Below are 22,933 nucleotides of genomic sequence, written 5' to 3' on the forward strand. Positions count from 1 at the left end.
GGCAGCCCGTCCTGATGAGGGCCTTCCTCTTCTCTGCCACCCCTCCGCTGCACCAAGCACACCGGCCCTCTCCAGGGACTCCTTACCCACGTGGTCTCACTTAACTTCGTGACAGAGGCCCAGACACCTGCCACGCAGGCCCCACTCTCAGAGGAGGAAACTGTGCCACAGCGAAGACAAGCAGTCGGGGCAGAGTGAGGGTGTGCTGGGGCGGGCCTCTGTGAAGCCTGTCTCAGGATATCCTCCAGGGGCTGACCTTGGTGCCGACCCCCCACCATGGCCCTCCATCCGACAGCTGAGGCGGTCCAGGTGTTCTTGAAAGGCTGAGAACAGGGCCGGCGTGTGGCCGCCAGGAACAGCAGGCTTCACCCCCCAGCCCCCAACCCCGGGGCCTCGCCAGCAGGTCCCCTGGAAAGAAGGTGCCTGGGGACTGACTTCATCATCAGCACACTGTAAACACACACAGGCCCTGGAGGCTTGGCGGCCAGGGACGCTGCTCTCTGCGCCTCGCCTCTCTGTCCCGCTCCCCCGGGTGCTGGACTCACAGCCTGCGTGACAACAGTGGAGCCTCAGGCAAAGGCCCTGTGTGGTTAGCTGGTGGGAGGCCTGGGTTCAAATCCCCGTTCCGTCCCTTCATCACTCACTGAGTGAGCTTGCACTCCCAGAGGTCGGGGCTGACTCACTCGGACAGGGAGACTTATTTCTCACACACGGTCTGCCCGTTTGCATCTCTGTCAACACTCGCATAGGTAGAAGAGCCAGTGCGACAAATGCTTTCTTTGCTGCTGGTGCTGCTCTAGGCTCAATGTGTACTATCTCATTTAATCTCCATAGCAACCCTAGGGGGGCTAGGGACTATAATTTTCCACCACACCCGAGACACCATTGCTTGTAAGATATCCCTTGTTTATGTGCCCCCTGGGGAAGAAAAGAACATCGTCAGAGCCCTCCGAGCACCCCAGTTAGACAGCTCTGTTGGGCTGTGCCTCTCTGGGTAGAGGTGAAGCCAAACACCCACCTATCAAGTCGATTCTGACCCATAGCGACTGAGAATCTGTACAGGAGCAGACAGCCTCATCTTTCTCTAGTGGAGCAGTCCATGTGTTTGAACCAACTACCTGGCAGTTAGCAGCCCCACTCTCACCGGCTTTGTCAGTGTCCAGTAACCTAACCCACAGCACTACCAAGTACAGTATTATTATACCCATTGTCAAGGCTTGGAAATTAAGGCACACAGAAGCACCTCCTTGTTCAGGGACACACAGCCCATGAGGGTCAGAGCTGGCAGCAGCGCCTGGGCTCTGCACCACCAAGCCTACTATAAACCAATGGCATGGACTTAAGGTGTAGAGAGGGGTACCGCGTGGACTCCAGACCCTTCCCTTACTAACCTCTCAGCCTTGAGATGCCCCAGGGCCTCCCTGAGCCTGGTGTCCTCACTATACAACGAAACAGACTAGAACGTGGGCCACCGTCCCATTCCCCCAAACCACTGCCTTGAGTTGCCCCACAGCAGCCCCATAGGACAGAGTGGAGCTGCCTGCCCCAGAAGGTTTCTTTACACGAGCATCTGCACCCCATCTTTCTCTTGGGAGCGGCTGGTGGGTTCCAACTGCCGAACTTTCAGTTAGTGGCTGAGTGCTCCACCACTGTATCTCCAAGGCTCCTGAGCAGTGGCCCCATGGAGGCAGCTGCCATCACCTCCTCTGCTGTCACCGTCACCATCGTGACCAAGCCACGCCACCATCACCCTCCTCTTCTTCCTCGTCTTCAGCATCACCGCTGTGGTCACCTCCGTCAATATCGCCATCACCCCATCATGACTCTCGTCCCCACCATCTCGCATCGCTGTCCCCACCATCGCAGGCCACCATCCTCACTGTCACCCTTACCGCCATCGCTGTCATCGCTGTCACCATGACAGCAGAGCAACGGCAGCCCCCAAACAAAACCACAAAGGTTCCGTGGTGTGGATGTGGAAATACACGGGCAGGACTTCGGGGGGACTTTTCATGTGCTGCGGTGACTCTGAAACCTCTGCTCCCCAAGTACATCTGTCCATGTGCTGGAAAGCACCCCCTGGGGCTGGTGTTTCATGGGCTTCCCCCGGCCGGGGTGTGTTAAGAGCTCCCTGAGGTTGGGCAGCAAGCCGGGCCAAGGCCGCCGACCTGTTGGCTAAGGGCCCCTCGGGCTCTTCCCCACAGGAGAGACGGCTCATCAGGCCGTGTGCAGACCTCTCTTTCTGCGGCCTCCCGAGGGATGGTGGCCTGGCAGCAGCCAGCACCTGCTCCCTGGACACACACCACCACCACCACCACCCGAGCCCTGTCCTCACAGTCCCCTGCAACACCAAACTCAGGAAGTGGCACCCGGAGGAGGCCCGTGGCCACACCGGAATCAGGGCCTCCGAGAACACTCCCTGCTGACTACCGAGCTCAGCCCTCTTCCTCTATGTTCTCATTCAGTAGAGGCAAGAGCGCCGTAATGTGGACAGGTCCACTTACAAGTGAACGATCGGGGGCCTGGAGTGCACACAGAGAGCACCCCCTCTGTGGGGTTCTGGAACATGGCGTCACCCCCACAGAGCCCTACCCCTCCCTCTAGCCCCTGCACCTCCCGGGCAGCCATTGGCCCTGCTGTTTGTGCTGATTTTGGTTTTCTCGTAGCGGAACCACCCAGTACGGGGCCACTGGGCTCTGACTTCTCACAGGCCCTGCCGTGTTTCTAAGGGCACCCACGTGTGTGTTGTGTCCTGGGACGTAGCTCCGTATCAGGCCGAGTGCTTCTCTGCGTGCTGCTGCCTGCTGATGGTGGATTGGGGCTGCGCTCCCTCCTGGTGGTGGGGATGCACACTGCCATGGACATTCCAAGCTGGGGGCCTGCTTGCCCTAGGTACAGGGCATATACCTACCTACCCATGGAATTGCTGGGCACCCGAGGGGCACAATCTCCTTTCTCCCTCGCCATAACTCCCTAGAGTGACCACAGAGGGGGGAGCAACGCAGAGTGACTTGGCTCTTGACAAACAGCTCAGTAGCGGTAGGGCTGGGACTTGAACCCAGGGAGCCTGACCTCCAGATGTCCACCCACCCTCAGGGCCATCTCTCTGTCCTTGCTGTTGGCCTTACTACTCCTACTCTAGGATGGCTTCCAGAACATTCCTTCGCCAACTTTGCCGTCTCTGAACCAGAGGGGGCCCAGGAGGGGCTTTTAAAACCTTCTTATCAGCCCGTAGGGGGACTAAGTGGGGAGGGTTCCCCTGGAAGTCAAAACCCTGCCCTAAATGGCAGTAAGTGGCCTTATAATTACTCCCTGGTGCTCAATGGGAATGTTTTCCAGTTACAAGGAACTCTGGTGTCTGAGTCAGCAGTGGGCCACGCTGCCAGTAAACAGAACACCCCGCTTATTCTGAGGCCGATTTCCAGCAGGCGCCTTGCTCCCAAGCACAGCCCAGAACCCCTGCAAGCAGCGCCCTCCATGGGCGCTACCGGCCCCGCTGCACCCACGAGCTCCCGTCACAGGAGGGCGCTCACTGGCACACAGCACAGCACGGATCCTGCGAGTGTGCTGCTTCGCTTCCCAGCCCAGGCCTTTCGGCACAGCCACTTAGGAGGTGGGGGGCTTGCTTGCCCTGGGATACTTAACAGACTGAAGTTGGGGGTGGCGGGGAAGAGAAATTATATAAAAAGTTAAAAAAAAAAGAGCACGCAGAACACAGAGCTGCCCAGGCCCTGAGTTCGAGGGCTGGAAGCTCTCCACCTCCCGCCTGCCCGCAGCTCCTGAGGATGGCACCAGACGATCCGGGATGCCAGGGTGAGGGCTGTGTCACCCAGAGAAGGCAGGACCTTCCCCGTCTGCTGTGTAAAGCGAGGGAAGAGGGGGCGTTGCTATTTGAAAGTATTTAAATTTCTCTAAAGGCCCTTGGCACTTGGAGGGTAAGCTCTGGCTCCCACCGCAGCTGACCTTGGCCGTCTGACTGGGCAGTGAAAGGGGGAATTGTTCCTGGGGCTGCCGGCGGGTTGCTGCCAACATCTGGACTGCGTAGCCTCTTTGTCTCCCTGTCCATAGTGGGCAGCGTGGGGAAAGTCTGGGCCTCATTGAAGCCTGTGTGAACGTGCCCCCCCCATGTCACAAATGACACTCCCCCCCCCCCCCCAGCCCCAGCCCCTAGGTCAGGGCTCGGGGCCTGGCAGGCAGCTGTGGGCCCAGGTGGCAGCAAAAGAGGCTCTGTTCTTTCTTGGACCTGGAAGGCGAAGGCCCACCAGTCACTGCGTACTCTCTGCGGAGTGACTCTCCTGGGTGGACTCGGAACTCGCAGTCGACCAGCGGCTATTCTGGCTTCTTTAAAGAAATAAGTCCGTGGGTATCTTGTCCCTGGGAAGACAGGGATCGGCACTCAATGAAAGTAATCAGCAGCGTCTCCAATGGTGAGGCCGCAGAGATTGGGGGCGGGGGGGGGGGGGGAGAAGGGGGAGGGCCAAGTCCCCAGTTGAGAGTCTTCTTTGAACACAAGCTCTTTTTCCACTGGGTTCTCGCGGAGACACGTCAGGGGCCACCCTTCCCAAATGGTTTCCAATCAAGACCAGGCTCTGAACAATCCTGTCGCAGTCACTCAGTGCTGTTCACAGTGGGCAAGGAGAGGGACAGCTCTGTAGACTTAACCTATCACCAGGAAGTAAACTGGTGACTAGGTTTCGGCAGACAAAGAGGGTGCAGGAATTCTGGAAGACAAGCGAGAGACAATGGATGGAACTGGGCCAGAAGCACCGGGAGAAGGATGGGTTAAGAGAGCAAGAAGGAGCTTGATTTGACCCCCGCGACCTAGGGGGAGTGGAGAATGACCACGCAGTTCTGAGTGTGGGCGGCCCCCAGGTGTGGTTGTCACCGACCAGGCTTGGGCAGACAGCCTGTTGGGAAGCTATGGGGGTCAGCTTGGTGGAGCTATGGGGGTCAGCTTGGAGGTCGTCCAGATAGCAGGTCCAGCGGGCAACCGCTAACGTGCAAATTGCACAAGGGCGAGCAATTTCGTTCTCACGACGAGGTCCAACAACCAGAGCACATGGGTACATGTCCACAACACACAGGAGCAGCTCAGCTAATCCTGGGCAAGCGAATCGACTGAGTTTGGAGCATAGAAAACGGAGGTGATCTTCTGCCCTTGAAGGCACCCAGAGAGCCTGGTTCTTCCCATTTCTTCCTTGTCTGGTCCAGGGGTGCTGCTTTCCAAGGATGGAGCCCCAGGGGCTTTGGGCCTGCACACACAGCACGGCAGAGCCTTCTTCACTGCCTAGAACCTTATCTGATTGTCCAGGCTCATGCTTAAGCGGCCTAGGGTAGAATCTATTGAAAAATGGCCTGTTGGTATCTCACACGTTGGCACATCCTGTTTGCCATGTTTCATTAAGATCTGCTCGTTCTCAATGTGGTGTAGGCTTCATTGGGTGATCACACCTTGATGTACACTTTAAAAAAATCATTTTATTGGGGGTTCATACAACTCTTACCACAACCCATACACACATCAATCGTGTCAAGCACATTTGTACATTCATTACCCTCATCATTCTCAAAATATTTGCTCTCCACTTAAGCCCTTGGTATCAGCTCCTCATTTTCCCCCTCCCTCCCCACTCCCTCTTCCCTCATGAACCTTTGATAATTTATAAATTATTATTATTTTGTCATGTCTTAGACTGTCCGACGTCTCCCTTCATCCACTTTTCTGTTGTCCGTCCCCCAGGGAGGAGGTTATATGTAGATCCTCCACCCTCTGGTATTGCCACTTTTATCACTGGTCCTGAGGGAACATTTCTCCTGGATTCCCTGTGATTCCGATTCCTACTGTACAAGTGTACATTGTCTGGTCTAGCCAGAGTTGTAAGGTAGAATTGGGATCATGATAGTGGGGGGTTAGGAAGGAGGGAAGAAGCATTTAGAAATTAGAGGAAAGTTGTATGTTTCATTTTTGCGACACTACACCCTAACTGGCTCTCTCTTCCCCGTGACCCTTCTGTCAGGGGATGTCCCATTTTCTACCGATGGGCTTTGGGTCCCCACTCTGTACTCCTCCTCATTCACAATGATATGATTTTTTTGTTCTTTGATGCCTGATACCTGGTCCCTTCGATGCCTCGTGATCTCATAGGCTGGTGTGCTTCTTCCATGTGGGCTTTGTTGTTTCTGAGCTAGATGGCCGCTTGTTTACCTTCAAGCCTTTAAGACCCCAGACGCTCTATCTTTTGGTAGCCGGGTACCATGTACACGTTTACCCGTTTTATTGTTGGCGGGTACATGGGAAGTGCTGCTGTGAATCTCTGGGCTTCGCTTTTGATGAACCTCTGCACACATACCCGGAGGAGCTATCTGAGCAGCGGAGATCTTGGGGATGCATTCCGCTTTTGTAGCGTCCACCAAAGCATTTATGGATGTCGTTTTATCCATTGATATTCCCATCAGCATTTTAGTTGCTCCACAAGCTGACCAACACCTGATGGTATCTTTTTATTTTCGAGCCATTTGGGTAGGTATGCAGTGACATTGCATGGTGGATTTGATTTGTATCCCAAAGCCTGAGCTTTCAATGCATTTGCCTTTATGGAACATTGGCTACATTAGTCTCGATCTGTATGTCGTCTGGCAATCGAAATGCTGTTGGTAAGCGGAGCTTGGCACACAGGAGAATTCAGTTATCGGGAAGGTGACCGCGCAGAGGCACCTTCCTTCAGTTGTGGGTCTAAGAGCTTAACCGTGCCCCCACAAAAGACAGATCCACTTGAAGCCCCACAGCTGCAGGGAGAGTCCATAGTTCTCCTTCTTTCTCCTCTCTGAGTTCTTGAGGTGGAAATAGATCCCAACCTCACACCCTTTGTCCTGTGGAGTAGAAGAGGTGACATTAGCCTGAGACATTCAAGGTAGAACCTTGACCATGACCTTGGCGGCATGGGCCCTACCAGCAGCCCTGAGCACATCCTCCTTCGCAAGGTCAAATGAGCTCACCTGTTGGGCGTTGTAAAGACCTTCCTGTGCAATGCTGCCCAATTGGGCCCATTTCTGTTTGGATTTAATTTGAGAAGCTGGCACCTCTGCAAACAGTGAACCGACCGAGGAGGACACAGGTTCTGGCCACAGGCTGAGGTGTGTCAGGCTAGAGCTGCATCCAGGTGGACATACGCTGTCAGCGGCCACCTTCTTGCACTTTGTTGGCAGGCGGCGGCAGCCACATGTTTACAGTGAGCCCAGTTTTGCTGTGTTAGTTTCTTTTGCTCTGCACACTTGATCAGCACACTAGAGAACGCCCAGGCAGCTTCTGGAGTGGGTCTAGGCTAGACTATCCCATACCTGAGGCTGGCTGGTGAGATGGCCAGAAACCCGAAGGATACCTATATGTTACCTCCCACGGGGGCCTTATCTCACCCCCCCACCCCCTGCTTCCTGATTTCCTCTGTTTTCTGAGCCAATAGGGGCCTCGTGATCATTGAGTGTCACTCCTCTGGGGCTTTGGGGATGTGGGGCAGCACCAGACACATCAGGACCTTAGGCTCAGCTCAACTGCTTGCATGTGACCCTGCCTCTTGGTACTTCATTGATGCCGCCATTAATGGGACCCATAAATATGCCCACCACCGCTGCCGCCGGCCGCAGGGAGAGGAGCTGGTGCAGGATTGTCCTCAGGTGATCTCCTGCCCATTCTGCTCACCATGACCTTGTGGGACAGGGCAGAACCGCCCCATAGGTTTTTCTCAGATGTAATGTTTATGGAGCCTTGGCGGCATAGTGAGGGAAGTGTTGGGCTGCTAACTACGGGGTTGGTAGTTCAAACCAACCTGCTGCTCCATGAAAGAAAGATGAGATTGTTTATTGTCTATTCCTGTAAAGCTCTACTGTCTCAAACCCTATGGAGCAGTTGTATTCTGACCTACACGGTCACTGTGATTTGGAATAGGCTGGCTGGCCATGGGTTTGGTTTGCGTTAGGGGGTGCAGTGATTAAACATGCAACAGCGAACCAGAAGGGTGACCGTTTGAACCCACCAGTTGCTCCTTGGGAGGAAGACGAGGCTTCTGTAAAGATTCACTGTCTTGTAAACCCTAAGGGGAGTCCCACCAGTCCTTTAGGTTTCTCCCAAGTCAGAATGGGCCTTGGTGGCAGAAGGCTTCGTTTGGATTTCGAAGACTGCCGGGTCTTCACAGAGACGCTGGGAGGCATTGACCACCAGCCTTTCAGGGAGCAGCTGAACGCAACGCGTGTCCACCACTGGGGCTCCTCGATGCCGAACCGCCCAAACCTAAACCCAACTCATGCCCACTTTCTGGGACTCTGCAAACCTTTGTGGGAGCACACAGCTGCATCTTTCTCCTTCCGAGCGGCTGCTGGGTTTGAACCGATGGCCTAGCTGTTCAGCAACCCAACATTCACCCAACAGAACCACCAGAACCACTTGCCTGTTGCTCCCACAGATTTGGGGGCCAGTGCTAAAGTCACCCCCCAGAGGGGACATTGCTGGCATCAGCGACCTGTGGGCTTCCTCAGTGGGACTTGGCTTGCTGGACCCACCAACTCACCGCGGCATCCCCTCAGCTGCCCCTCTGCCCACACCCTTTGGTGTAAGGATGAAAAGACACTCCGCTCGACTCTTTCACTTGTCCTCATGGGTTGCATATATATATTCCATGAGTCATCTGATCAGAGGGTGGCCAACTCTGGCCCCTGGGCCACCCACATTGGCTGCTCTTGTCCTCGGAGTGCTGGCTCCAGGCGACCTGTGTCCAGTCCTTCAGCACCTCAGTACATGGCTCCTATGTCCAATAGAGAAGGGGGTCCCAGAAGCCGGTCACCTTCCCAAGCCCCTGACGAGGACTCGGTGGGAAGGTCTAAAAGTGGAAATACCCATCTCTGACTCTATTATTAAACCTCTCAAGCCATTTGGCCATAAAAGGGGGCAGCTGCCATAACTGGACTCGTGATTAATGAGCTCATGATGGGCCTCCTGACCTGCGTGGAGTGAAGTCCGTGGAGGCCCCTTAGCCGCTCTGCCCTCCCAGCCGGCTCGGGGCGCCACTCTCCGGGGGTTGGGCCCAGGCGAAGGTGGTCGATGATCTTCCTGACATTTTCGGGCAGACCTACCCAGTACCCAAGGAGGGTGGGTTTGGGGGAGTGCTGGTATCAGACGGGAGGAGGTGGGTGAGCGTTGGGAGTGAGTGGTCCAGCAGCAGGGCTGCCCTGACCCTCCCTGGGGCATCTGGGAGCCATCCCCAGATTGTGACAACCATCCTGCTTGTCTTTGGCCCCTCAGAGCTGAATGTCACCCTGGGCACCTGCTTCCTTGCTGCATAAACTTTGTGGGACCCTCTGTGGAGTTTGAACAGACTCCTACTTTCCCCTGCTGAAGGCAGGCTGCCATCCCCCCTGGGGGAGGCCACTCCTTTTGTGTAGTCCCTTGCACAGGTACACTACTGTCTGCCGGACTCGTGGGTGGCCCTGCTGCCACAGAAGCCTTCCTAGGAGAGGTGAGCAGCTATACATCTGTCTACTCCATTGTGGAGTTGTCCTGCTCCAGGGCTGTAATTGCTTCACCGGCTGGTGAGCCAGCCCCAAGAGCACTGCCCGGGGGCCACTGGACTGGCTCACCAGTTGGTGCGGCTAGGTGCTGTCCAGATGAGTCCCGCCTTGAGCGACGCTGTGGGTTACTGTACAGGTGTCCCCAGGGGGGGTTTACCTTTTCACCTCTCTGAAGCAGATCAGCCAAGTTTCTCTGCCCCATGGGGCTCCGACTGGGTTTGAACCTCCACCCCTTGGGTTCGAAGCCCAGTTCATAACTAGAGTGCTCCTTACTCATCAGGGAGCCATAGACCTAATGATGGGCCTGAGGTAATGAGAACAAATTTCATGCTTTTCCACGAGTAAACGTTTGCATTATACATTTTTCATTAAAAAAAAAAACACCCACCCCCATGTAGACGGTTCTATCAGAAGGCTGTGTAGGGTCCCCGAAACGGTGGGTCTTTTTACCAGAGCAGATAGCCTCATTGCTTTTTCTCCCGTGGGAAGCTAGTGGGTTTGAACCCGGGACTTGACAGCCCCTTGCTCACCCACACTGCGGCATCTTTTCATTAGTATGCTATACCAGTGTTTTTGATTCCACGTGCATTTTTTCTGCAGTATTTTTGTTTGGACAAGTCGCTGACTTGTCCGGTGGACTTCACGTAAGTCTTGGAGCCTGTTGCCGGTGGGGGTAGCTAGCCTTCTGGGAGAGGTGTCTGGTTTCAGCAGCAGCCCCTCCCCTGGCAGGGTTCCTTCCCTGCTCTGCCAACATTGTCTCGGAGGTAGGAAGATGCCCCCTTTCCCATCCTGCAGATCGCCGTCCCCAGCCCAGATGTGGACCCCTCACCTGTCTCTGCACCAGGGCGTGGCTGGGCATCGACTGGCAGGCTCCCAGAGCGCCGCCTCTCCCTGGCCTGGCCTGGAACTGCCCCAAAGCAAGCATGCCCTTCCAGCGTTCATTTTCCAATTACCAGGCGACTACACCCATGACTTTAAAAAAAATCATTTTATTGGGGGCTCTTTTCAAAATCCATCCATCGTGTCAAGCACGTTGGTACATATGCTGTCATCATCTGGCTTCTTGACCATAGCTTTTAGCTTTACGATGCAAATCTGATCAAAAATAACACTTGGGGTGGACTGAAGGGCCACGCCATGAGACGCGTGTCTGTCTGTGGGTGCCCGTGCCGGAACTTCCTCCCGCAGCGCCGCCGTCCCGAGTCACGTGGGGGCGCACGCCGCACGTTCGTTGCGTGGGCACGCCGTTGCCCGTGCATGCCCTACGCCCCTCAGGTTTACGACGGCGTGCGATGCCATGTGTGCCGGGCGCGCGGCCCGGGCCGGCCCGGCCCGGCTGGCCGCGGAATCCCACCCACCCCGCCGCCTTCCCAGCCGGGATGAAGAGAACGGATGTCATAACACTTGGACAGGCTTTCCCGAACGCCTGCCAGTGCGCTACTGCCCTCGGGGCGGGCCGGGCTGCAGGGGCCGCGGGGACCCGCCAGGCCGTGGGCACTGGTGGCCCTCCGGGCAGAATCAGCTCCGATCTCGTTGGGTGCTGGCCCGTGGGTGAGGTGCTGGGCAGCCAGGCGTGTACTGGGAACTCGGCTGTCGCCACCGGGTGTTTGGGTTTGGGATGGAGGGCCTGGTGTGGGCCTCCTGGGCGTGTCCCTCTGGTACACCGTCACCCCCGTGGGCCTCAGTTTCTTCTTGTGTAGCGCGTGGTCAAGGGAGATCTGTTCCCATAATCCGGTCACTTGCGCGCCCTTCGCCTGTCACTGGAGGCACCTGGCAGCAGGGGGCGCTGCACAGCCCCAGCTTGGCCAGAACTGGTCTGCTAGCACTGTAATGGCCGTGGTCTGGTTGGAGGGTGACCACCAGCCTCTCCGAGAGAGGAAGACCAGGCTCTGTGCTCCCATCAGACAGCTAGCGTCGGAAACCCACTGGGGCAGTTTTATCCTATGCCTGAGTTTTTTAGTTTGAGTCTCTCACTACAGATGCGGCCGCACCAAGCTGGGCTGGGAGGACCCCGAGGCTGAGAATGAATCGTCCCTTGGCGTAGTTCATGCTGCTTTTAGGGTGCAAGCAGGGCAGACCTGACTCCCCAGAGACTGAGGAGCACAGGCTTCATCCTTGCCCCTCGGTCACCCCTTCCCCTACCTGCCCCGGTGGGTGGGAGGTCCAAGAAATTGTTTAGGCATGGCAGGCAGTGAGGTCACCCAGGGCCCCCCATATCCCTCAAGGTCTAGTGATTTCTGGTCCAATCAGGCCCTCACTGAGGGCTAGGGCATGAAGTGCTGTTTGGAAACCAAGAACGACTAGAAAGGCTGTCTTCCTGGCCTGGCTCACCAGAGACCCCCTGATGAACCCACCCCAGCCCTCTGAGAACCCCAAAGGAAGGATTTCTTGACCCTTCCTGTCTCCCGTGGAGGGGAAGCAGCATCCCCAAGAGCTGAGCTGAGCCCACAGGGACTCAGGCCCTCCTCTGTCCAGTCAGCTGGAATTCACCTGAGAACGGCACTTCTAGCAAGACCCCTCAGGCTGGCTGGTGGCCCCAGCCCAGGCCCTTCATTCTCTGCCAGGGCACCCTGCTCTCTCTAATGCCGCTCTAATGAGAGCAATTTGGCAGCGAGGGAAAATACGCGCTTACCCTTTGTCCCAGTAATTCCATTTCTGGGAATCTGGCCTAAGGAAATAATCCTAAATATAGGGTAGAAAAACACGTTTCACAAGGATGTTCGTCGCAGAGTTAGTTGTTTATAGTGGCATCGAATGGAACAAGGGCCTGTCGGAGAGGGTGGGGGCAGGCACAGAGATTGTGTCAATGATAGTAAAGTTTTCACAACCTCTCAAAGGGCAGCTCAGGAGCGAAGGCTTCACCGCACAGGCTCTGCATATGTTGGCGCACAGCACGCACAAAGAAAGTTACCTAAGCGTTTGCCCTGGCTGTTTGAAGAGGATGTGTACGTGTCTATATGCGTGTGCGCGTCTCTTTCACTGCCATTGCCTAGAAGAGGCTAGGGTAGATGTGCCCCTGTGGGGTTCCAAGGCTGCCGGTCTTCACAGGAGTAGGAAGCTGCTTCCTCCCGACACACGACTGGTGCTTTCAGATGCCCGACCTTGCCACTAGCAGCCCAATGGTCAACTCACTACGCCACCAAGGCTTCTTGTGCATAGACACGAGTACGTCTATGTTGTCGTCGTCGTCGTCAGGTGCCGTCAAGTCGGTCCCAGCTCACGGTGTACATTTCGTACAGCAGAACAAAACGCCGCCCAGGCCCGCGCCCTCCTCACCGTTAGGTTTGTTGAGCCCGTTGTAGTTGCCATGTGTTAATCCATCTGCTTGACCCAGCACAGTGATGCTGATGTCCTTCTCCAAGGACGGCTCTCTCCTGAGAACATGTTCCGAGTGCATGAGACAAAGTCCCAACCATGCTCGACTTTCAGGGGCACCCCGGCTGCACTTCTTCCAAGTCAGGTTTGTTTGTCCTGTTGGCAGTCAGGGCCTCTCCGTCTTCGTTTCCGGCAGCACCGCATTTCAGACGCATCGACATCGATTCTTCTTCAGTCTTCCTTCCTCCATGCCCAATAGTCACATGCGTCTGAGGCGGTTGAAAACACACACACACACACCTATGTGTTTATATGTAATAACAATGAAGGAAATACTCTCAAGTGCTAGTGGTGGCCTTGATTGGGTTTTTGGAGTTCATCAGGAGATAGTAATCCCACACTATCCTTAGGGTTTGAGCATGGTGGTTTATGGAATTAGAACTGCCAGGCAGTGAACATATCAGTGAGACTGAACAGAGCCTGCACCTGAGTTACTACTGCTTCAGTCAAGGCTGAGAACATTTCCACACCCCCCCAAAAAAGTTTCCTCACGAAACAGCAGCAGCAAGCCCACTGCCACCAAGTCGATTCCAACTCACTGAGACCCCATAGAACTGAGCAGAACTGCCTCTGTTCATTTCCAAAGCTTTCACTCATAAAACGGGATCAGAAAGTCTTGTTTTTCTCCTTTGGTGCCACTGTTGGTTTTGAACTGCTGACTTTGTGCTTAGCAGCCCAATGCATAACACACGACACTACCTGATTTCTCCATAGCTTATGCCCTTCAGTAATCAGTGCCCCCAACCTACCCCCAGCTGCTGACAAGTCCAGCCCTGACTCCTGTTCCCGTAGTCTTGATGAAAATATGGTATCATGTAAGTAGAGTTGTATGTACAATGTGGCCCCTATGGGTCTTACCTAAAAAAAAAAAAAATTAAAAAAAAAACCCAACAAAACAACGTTTCAGCTTGGTTGGCATCCCCTTAGACTAACCACCCAGAGCTGGGTTTCCTAGCTTCCTGATATGGAGAACTTGATGTGTCCTTTCCTGTAATCCGACTCCCTACACATGCTGGTCAGGAGCCCTGGGGTATAGTGGTTACACGTTGGGCTGCTCACTGCAAGGTCAGCAGTCTCACCTGTCCTGCGGGGTCCCTATGAGTCAGCGTGGACTCTGGCCATGAGCACCTCGGCCGAAGCCACGGAGGCACAATAGTTTGGGCGTTGAGCTGGGAACGGGCAGTCAGTGGCTCCATCCCACGAGCTCATCTGTGGAAGAAGAGACCTGGCAAAGCGATCCTGGAACTGTTACAGCCTCAGAAGCGCTGCTGGAGGGCTCCTTGCTACCTTGTCATCTGTGGACCTGTTAGGAGTGGACCGTGGGCAGGGAGGGGGTTTGTCTGGTTGGCAACGGGCAGGGGACTGGATGGTTTAGTGCCGTGTGGAGCTGGATGCTGGGTAGGCGATAGGTAGGGGAGAGGATTTGGCTGGTGCAGGATAGTACTGCATGCTGGAGAGTGGGGCGAGTACAGTAGGTGGTGGCAGGGAGAGGGGGTTTGTCCAGGGGTGGAGTGGGGCGGTCCAGTGGAGCATGGCACCGGATGCTGTGGGGAGAACGGATCCCAGAGTGGGAGGCAGGGAGGGTGGCGGAGCAGCTGCTGCTGGCTTCAGGGCAGGGATGGCAGTGGCTTGGTGAGGGAAAGGGATGGAGACCCCTGAGCTGAGGGACCCCCTCCGTAGTCAAGTCAGTACCCTGCCCCTCCAACATGGGTGACCCCGCCATGTCCGCTTCCCTGCCCACTGCATCAGAGAACTGGGGAAGACCCAGCTCCCTCCGGTTCCCAGAGGAACGTGCTGAGTTTCAGCACCAGCTCCCTTTGCTTGGCACCAGAGCAAGCAGTGGGGGCCAGACCGGGAGGGAGCGGTCTTTTCAGAAACCTTTGTGGGTAGCTGGGGTGCCAGGCCTGATCTTGTAACCAATGCCTGTCTTCTCTCCTTCTCCCCTACCCTTGCTGCAGCCCACTGGGTACATGGAAAACTCGGTTTCCTACAGCGCCATTGAAGACGTGCAGCTGCTGTCCTGGGAGAACGCCCCCAAGTACTGTTTACAGCTCACCATTCCCGGGGGGACCGTCTTGCTGCAGGTAGGAGAAGCAAACATGAGTCAGCGGTTCCCGCTCCCCTTCCCGAGGGAGGCAGCCAGCCCTCGGGAGGAAGCGCCCTGAAATGAAGCGTAAACAGGGGCTTGCCTGGGGAAGCGCCCCCCCTCCCACCTACCCCCCCACCCCCGGCATGCCTGAAGCCCCTACTATGCGCCAGCACAGTCCAGGAGTGTTGTGTGTCGTGCTTTCCATTCTCCTGAGCAGTTTGAAACCACAGTAGAAAGGCGAGACTGTCGACTCTTGATAGAGTGACCGTCTCAGAAACCCAGAGAGCAGTTCCACCCACAGGCTCGCTGTGAGTCAGGGTGGACTCGATGGCCATGGGCTTGGGTTTTCCATTGTGTTTTGTTTCCACAAGCGACAAACAGAAGACTGGTCTCCTGATCTGGAGTTTATACGTAACTTTCTGGAAAGATGAAACCTGCAAGGGAATGGACCTTTCCCCAGAACTCCTCGGAAGAATGCGCATACGTACTCATCGTGGTCACTAGGGGGCACATTTCCAGCCAGGTTGAAAATGACAAAAAGCACTTTCCCGATCAGCAGAAGTGCAGAGGCAGAACGAGAATGGAATGTTATATAACCGCATGAGGTCTAAGAGAGGACTGCAGGCATGGCTGGCTCCAGGGGCTGAGTGATAACGCTCAGATTCAGCGTCACTCAGCATGCCCTGGTCCTTATTCTGTGAACTGGCGTAATGGTCAAAGCGGGCCTCTTCCGATGGCCGGAAAGGTGGGTGTCCTGCAGTTCCAAGCCGCATTCTCAGAGCTTGCTACTCTCAGCCAGTGAGAACCCTGTTTCCATCCAGCATCTTTCTATAAAGCCCCAGGGGAGATTCTGATTGGCTCCCATTCCAATCCCCTGCATGGAAAACACTGCCCTGGGGTACGTGCCCACCCGTGACCCCAGGGAGCTGCCTTTTGCTTGGGCCTCCACCCATCAACACATGGGAGGGACAGAAGGCGCCGTGGGAAAGGGGTCAGCCACAGCAGCAGCCTCTTACCCAGGGCCCATGTGGATGTGCGCCACTGCAGGAGGCTCCGCCCCCCAGCCCAGCAGGAAGCCTGAGCCATCCTGCCAGTGGGAGGATGGTACCGCCCACACACCCGGAGCAGCTGGACCATTGTGTGACAACACTGCAGCCAAGTGACACAGGAGAACAGTGGCCTCTGCGGCTCAGAGAGCGAGCCTTGAGGGGGCCCCCACGCCCTGCTCTGTATTTGCTCTGCATTTGCTCCTGTCCTTGCCAGTCTTCGAGGAGCACGTTGGGCTGCTAACCCCAGGGTCAGCAGTTTGAAACCCGCAGGAGAAAGCCAAGGCTCCCTGCTCCCTTAACTTCAAGTTCACAGTCTCAGAAACAGCCCACAGGGCCGTTCTGCCCTGCCCTCTGGGGCCGCCATGAGCCGGAGCCAACTGGACGGCACTGAGTTTGGTTTGGGTTTTGTTTGGCTGCCTGTCTGAGGACTGGTCACAACACACAGTGTCCCGGGGTGGCCGGTAGCTGCCTACTGGGCTGGAGAAGGGGTGCCAGCGACAGAAGGTGTGGGAGGAGCTTGGGGGTGCCTGTTGTGGCTGTCAGTGCATTCTGATTCCCGGCACGCCCTGTGGACCAGAGCTGGGCCCCCGTGGGATTTTCAGGGGCTGGTTTTTCAGCGCTAGGTTGCCAGGTCTTTTCTTCTGAGGCACCGCAGGGTGGACTCGGGAACCCCCCACCCCCGGTTTGGTCGGCAGCTGAGCATGTGAACTGTTTGCAAGTCCAGGGCATCCCAGCCCACGGGTATCCCATCATCAGGACTGTCCTGCCAGGCCCTGCTTCCTGTGCTAGGGTAATAGAATGTACACAAGGACTGCATCCCCGAGGGGGAACCAGGAAGGCTGTGACTCACCAGCTGGGGCAGAGAGGGCTCCCAGGGATGGCACTGTTGCAGCTGGGCATGGTGGGATGAGTAGGAGGGTGCCAGGGTGAGGGGGTTAGAGAATCCCAGGCGTGAGGAGAGGGTGGGTGAGGCAGGGTCAGGGCCACATGGGGCAGATCCTGCAGTCTTATTAGCTGAGTGAGGTGCCCGGCCTGTGCTCTGAGGGCGACAGGAGCTATTGCGAGCCCTTGAGGAGCAGGGCGTGGCCACTAGAGGTATCTTGATGGCAGGGCTAGGGGGCTTGGGAGCTGCATGGGTGAGAGATGGAAGGAAGGGGAAGGATGCTGCGGGGCAGTCCCCAGCCCCTGGGACCCCTGACCCCCTGAGATACCTCTTGCCCTGGAGTGCAGGTCGGGTAGGTCCCTTTAACTGAGCCTTGGCCGAGGCCCCACTGTGTGACTGGGCTGCAGCTGCACGTCAGAGCGCTCCCTGCCTTGCTGACAAGCGTCCAGCGGGAGGGCTGGCGGGCCTCGGCTGCTCCCACGTCCCTCCACTCACCGCCGGAGAGCCCTCAGCTAGAGGAGAGACAGGGACAGCAGCTCCTCAGGTCCAGACCGGACTCAGGCCAGGGCAGGGCAAGCAGATGCCAGTGGCCTTCCGCCCCGTCTCCCAGGGGCCCAGGTGGGTGCTCCCTGCCCCTGCCCACGGTCCCCTGCCCCATCAGGTCTGGGCAGGTGGGCCTGGATTTGTACCTCCCTCGATTTTCCTTTGTCAGCCTGTGCTCCCCCTCCCTCCCAGAAAAGACTCTCTATGCGTCACCGGCTGGGTGTCTGTCTCCTTATGTAAATGGTTCCGTGTCATCTCAGGCAAGGGCCCGACCTAGAGGGGGTCCTCATGACTGGGGGAGGTCAGGGAGAGGGGGCTCTGGTTTGGGGCCCCCTGGGTTGGACTAGAAGGCAGGGAGGGTACTCAGCAGGGCTTCCTTCAGGCCTCAGGGAGTCCAGCTGCTTCCCTTTGTCCACATCCAGCTGAACGCACGGTAAGGGTTCCCAGAGCACTGCCCCCTGCCCTGAGTGTGTCCCCTGGGGACATACTCCCCTGCTCAGGGCGGCCAGGGCCTGGACTGGCAGCCAGGTGTTGGGTCAAGGCCAGTGTGAATGATTCTGGACACCGAGGATTAACACCTCGCTAGGCCTGCTTTGTCCCGAACAGACCCTGACCGCCCTTGGCTGCTGATGCTTTAACGTCACGTATCTAAGACACTTAAAGAATATGCAGCCTGTCAGTGTGTGTGGCCACGTCCAGAGGGCTCAAGAGCCTCATGGCTCTCCCGCCTGCTGAGCCTTTCCCTGCCCTGGGGAAGGCCACCCTGCACTCCGGTGGAGTGGCCTCAGAGCTCCCGGGCTGCTTGGCATTCCAACATCTCTGTACCCCCAACGGGGCCCCATCACGTCAGCAGTGCTCTCTGCTGGGACCCAGGCTCGCTTTCTCTCCTGCCTTCTCCCTGGGGTCTCAGTCTCTGGCTGGCTTTCACCCATTTTTCTCACGCCCCTGGATTCTCTGTCTCTGTGTCTCTGTTTGTCTCCTACTCTGCAGTTCCCTCTCTTTCCTCATCTTAGGCATCTTCCTCCACATCTCTCACTGCCTCCCCTCCTCCCTCCCGGCTGTTGTGAGACCTGCACAGACCTCCAGACCTCGAGGGATGGCTCAGGGATGCTTTTAGGGCAGTGTGCCGTCTGGGCAGCGCAGAGGCCCTGAGCTGCTGCCACCGCCTGCCCTCAGTCAAGTGGCCAGACTAAGGCGTCAGCCTCAAGGCTGGCCCCCCTCGGTGGACTGCTAGACACTCCCCTAATGCCTCACTATGCGACACCCCGGCTACAGAGAGGACATAGTTATCCTCGTTCCTCCCTTAATGCTCTCTGCTGGCATTCCGTCTCCGGGAAGCCGGCCCTCTAAGTGCATGGGCGGCCTAATGAAGGTGTCCTGGGGGCTCGTGGGCGGACGGTGTGGCGGGTTTTGAAGAGCAGAGTGGCTGCAGGCTGTCCCCTGGGGACTCCTGCTTCACAGCCAGGCTTCTGCCCATCACAGAGAGTGTGCGTGTGTGTGTTGGGGGGGGGGGGGGGCGGCGGTGTAGGTCACAGATCCATGCCTCTAAGAGGAAGGCTTTGCTTCAGGAAAGGGCAGGGCAGGAAGGGGCCCTGATGCGGGTTCCTAACCTGACTTTCCCGCACCTCGGGCCACCAGGCAACTGTTTCCCCAAACAAAGGCAGTGGGGCCAGGCAGGAAAAGCTTCCCTGTCCAGTACAGACCCTAGGCTCACCTGGTGGTTGATGCGTAAACGTAACTTATTTCAAAGACCCAAAGAGAAGCGCCAACTGGAGCCCGGATTGAAAGATCCCTCCGGTTTGGAAAGCAGGTGTGTTTTTTCCCCAAGAAGCTGGGGCCTTGGGAACAGCCAGCCGCCCAGGGTGCACCCCCGGCTGTTTTTCTCACCTTGCCAAACAATACAGCCATGGAAGCGCTTGGCAGCTTTCAAAGAGGAAATGAGGCAAAGTTTGCCTGGACCGGGGCCCTTTCTGTATTGGAAAGCCGTCTCTCGAGGAGAGATGGCTCTGGCCTGAGCAGGCCTGACTGCTTCTCGGGAACCAGTGGTCTACTGAAGGGGGCGCTTGCTCAGGAGTCAGGGCAGTGCCCACTGCCTGCTGGCTTGGCCTGGCCCGACTCCCACAGGACTGGGGGCAAGGGGGGAGTATGTACCGGCGGGCCCCCCCCTGCCAAGGGCGCAGCCAGAGTAGCTTTCCCCTAGCCTGGGGCCATTTAGGCGCCCCTAAACCAGACAGACTGACATCAAAGGCCTTCATGATGGCAGACCACAGAACCTCTTCTGAGGCACGGTCTGGCTCAAGCCCTGCCTGCTGAGAGGAGGCCTCTGTGCTGTTTGGAACGAGCACCTGAGTTCCCCCTCCCTCGGTCGTCAGCAGAGCACTCTGTGAAGAGGGTGCTTCCAGGGGAAAACCCTGATCGGTCACATAGACATCTGCCGGTGTCTATGGTGTGAATGCTCTTACCACAGGCTGTTGGGAGGGATGTCGAGTTGGGATGAGATAACACACAGTCAGTCCATCAGCTCTGTTGCATGCTGGCTGCTACAGGATGGGCCTGTTAATCCCATTTGTGTTTGTCTTTTTCACCTCCCCGGACACCTTGTCCAGTAGACGCTGGAGTTGGTGGTGAAAGCAGAGGAGCATGGTCAGCTGCCACGATAGCCTTTCTGACCTCGAGCAGGCTTGCCAGCAGGGACAAGCAGCTCCACATTCCCAGTGGCCGGCAGCGGCTGAGTTTCCGATCTCTCGTGCTGTGTGTCCCCCTGGCTGCTGGTGGGACACAGGCCACCGGGGATGTGTCGTTTACATGGCAGCGGGGGGGGGGGGGGGAGGCCTCCGCCCAGAAATGACATACCGTGCCAGCTGTGTTCCCTTGGTCATTTCCTTTGTCTGCACGTGTGTTGATCTCTGGAGTCACATTACCCTGCTGGCTGGTGGTGGCCCCTTGTGTTTCAGGGCAGGGCCGTGCTCCACACAGGTAGTTTCCACTGCCTGGTTTGTCACAGGTGGATCGCCAGGCCTTTCTTTTGAGGTGCCCTGGGTAGATTTGAACCTCCAACCGCACGGTCGGCAGCCCAGTACCTTCACTGTTGGCACCACCCTGGGCTCTGGTTGTGTACCAGAAACTGCCAGTCAGCATGCTGTGGGTTCAGGGATGAGACTCCTCGCCCTTCAAGGAACTCACAGTCCACACCTTAATACATTTATTCGTTGAGCAAGTACCTATTGATCACCTGCATCCTTTGGACCCAGGGTGCCTGCGCTGAGAACATCCTAGAGATGGGGCAGAGCGATGACATGCCACTTGAACCTCACCCAAAGGAGAAGCTCAAAGACCCAGGGGCCTTCTCCAGAGCCAGCGGCCTGAACTTGGCCCGCTAACTTCCTGGACTCAGCGACCCTATAGCCTAGAGTAGAACTGCCCCTGTGGGTTTCTAAGACATTCACTCTGTAGGGGAGTAGAAAGCCCGTCTTTCTCCCGTGCAGCAGCTGGGGGCTTTTGAGGCTGCCATCTGCTCATGTTTCAGGTTGGGCGGGACTGGCTAGTGCACAGATGCTTTATCTTTGCTGGTCTCTGCGGTCCAGCCAGTCAAGTGCACGGGTGGCCAGACCCTGAACTGCTCACTTCACCACCTACCAACCTGTCCACCCCTCCCACCTCATTTCCTCTCGCTCCTGGGACTATTGATCACAGATAAAGAGGCTTATATCAGTGTCCACTTACTACCAAGCAATACTGGACTTCATGAGTCCAGCGCCAGTCCCACTGGGCTCAGATCCAGCGGTGGGCAGGCCGAATTCTTCCTGGGCTCCGCAGGGAGACCGCCCTTCCTTTTCCACCTTCCAGGGGCCACCTGCAGGCCATGACTCATGGCTGCACCACTGACCTCTGCTTCCGCTGCTGGCCCTCTGGCCCGTCTGCCTCCCTCTTGGTTGGATCCCTGTGATGGCTTTGGCCCTGCCTGGAGAGTCCAGGCTGCTCTTCCATCTCAGGGCCCTACCTCGCTGTTACCCTCAAAGCCCTGCGAGGCTTCCTACACGTGCGCATTGGGCTGGGGATGTGGAGCACCTATGGGAGCTGGTGGCTGTGCCTGCCTCTCCCCCCACCTCCCTGAGAGCACAGCACATGCCTCCCGCCGACCCCGACTGGGATGTTGGTGAGGGGAAATTGGCCCTAGTGAGTGGACCTCCGACTAGGCTTCGGGTGTCTCTCAGCTTTATATGGCGAGTTGGGTGGATGTGTTCCACTTGGAGCCATAACCCAGTTGGTGTCATGCCCCCGATGGCCAGCCCACTTGCGCCTGCATCTCCCGTCTCCATCCTTCTCTCCCCATCCCTCTCCTGCACATTGGCCCTGGGCTCAAGTTGCCCTTCTGATCCTCCAGGGCACGTGCGTCTCCTGGCTTCTGTTACTTCGCCCTCGCAGACCTGAACACGGAGCCACGCGGGCAAGTGCAGTTCCAGCCCAGAAGGGTTACTAAGGGATGTGCTCCTGGGGGTTCAACTAGGCTCTTTCCCACCAGGAACCCTAGAACAGGGCACTTCTAGGGGGCAGTCTGGTCACCGATAGCTGCCCACGTGCCTGGCTCCGTGCTGAGTGAGCACATTCCGTGGATGAGATGAGCTTGCTGTTGGAGATCTTTCTCTCCCGCTTCCTGAAAACAGGGTGTATCTTGTCATCCTGCTGCACAAGAAGTTTCAGCAGACCCAAAGTGCGAACCCAGTGTTGACAGGAGCTAGTGTGGCAATAGGACCCCCGGCCTGCCGCTTCTGTGACAACCTCCTCTTCAGCCTTCAGAAGCCCCACTCAGGTGTCCCTGGAGGACTCTGTGTCCCTAAGTAACGTGCTCCAGGCATCACGGCTAGACCATGGTGGAGCCAGAGCCCCCGCCTGGATCTGTGAGGCTCAATCCCTGTCTCACCCCAAGGGTTTCCTTCCCTCCGGCCTGCCTGGCCCCCATGGCAGGCTCGAGTTCCCCGGCCCCTTTGCGCCTGCTGTGGTCCTGCTCCTGCACCTGCAGCAGTCTGCTTGATGCCCTTGAGCCCCAAACAAGCACCCAGCCCACCGCCAGCCAGTTGATTCCAACTCTTCACCGCCCCGAATAGGGTTTTCCAGACTGAAGCTCCTTTTATTAATTTTTGGCACATAATTTACATATCATACAAGTCAATAGTTGACATCAGCCATCACCACAATCAGTTCTGCACTCTAAGCACACACAGCCTCATCTTTCTCCAAGGAGTGGCTGGTTGGGCTTGAACTGACAACTTGTGGTTAGCAGCGCGGCTTGTGACCCAGTGCCCCACCAGGGCGCTTTCATTCAAATACGGAGATCCTCAGAACTAGGGCCTGGGAGATGGCTGGTATTTCTTGGACAGTTTGGTGGGTGGGGGTGCAGTCTGCTGCAGGACCTAGAAGGGCACTCAGAAATCCCCT

At 56.9% G+C, this 22,933-nt stretch overlaps 1 protein-coding gene across 1 annotated transcript in view; it reads left to right on the top strand.

Annotated features, from left to right (window-relative positions):
- The window catches only part of CMIP (c-Maf inducing protein), a 169,477-nt gene that overhangs the window by 89,913 nt on the left and 56,631 nt on the right, over positions 1-22,933 (top strand). Inside the window, exon 2 of the mRNA XM_075538073.1 lies at positions 14,892-15,017. Coding sequence (XP_075394188.1) covers positions 14,892-15,017 — 126 coding nt within the window. The remainder of the gene's footprint in view (positions 1-14,891; positions 15,018-22,933) is intronic.

This window comes from Tenrec ecaudatus, chromosome 18 (genome assembly GCF_050624435.1).
Source record: "Tenrec ecaudatus isolate mTenEca1 chromosome 18, mTenEca1.hap1, whole genome shotgun sequence".
Classification (NCBI taxonomy): domain Eukaryota; kingdom Metazoa; phylum Chordata; class Mammalia; order Afrosoricida; family Tenrecidae; genus Tenrec; species Tenrec ecaudatus.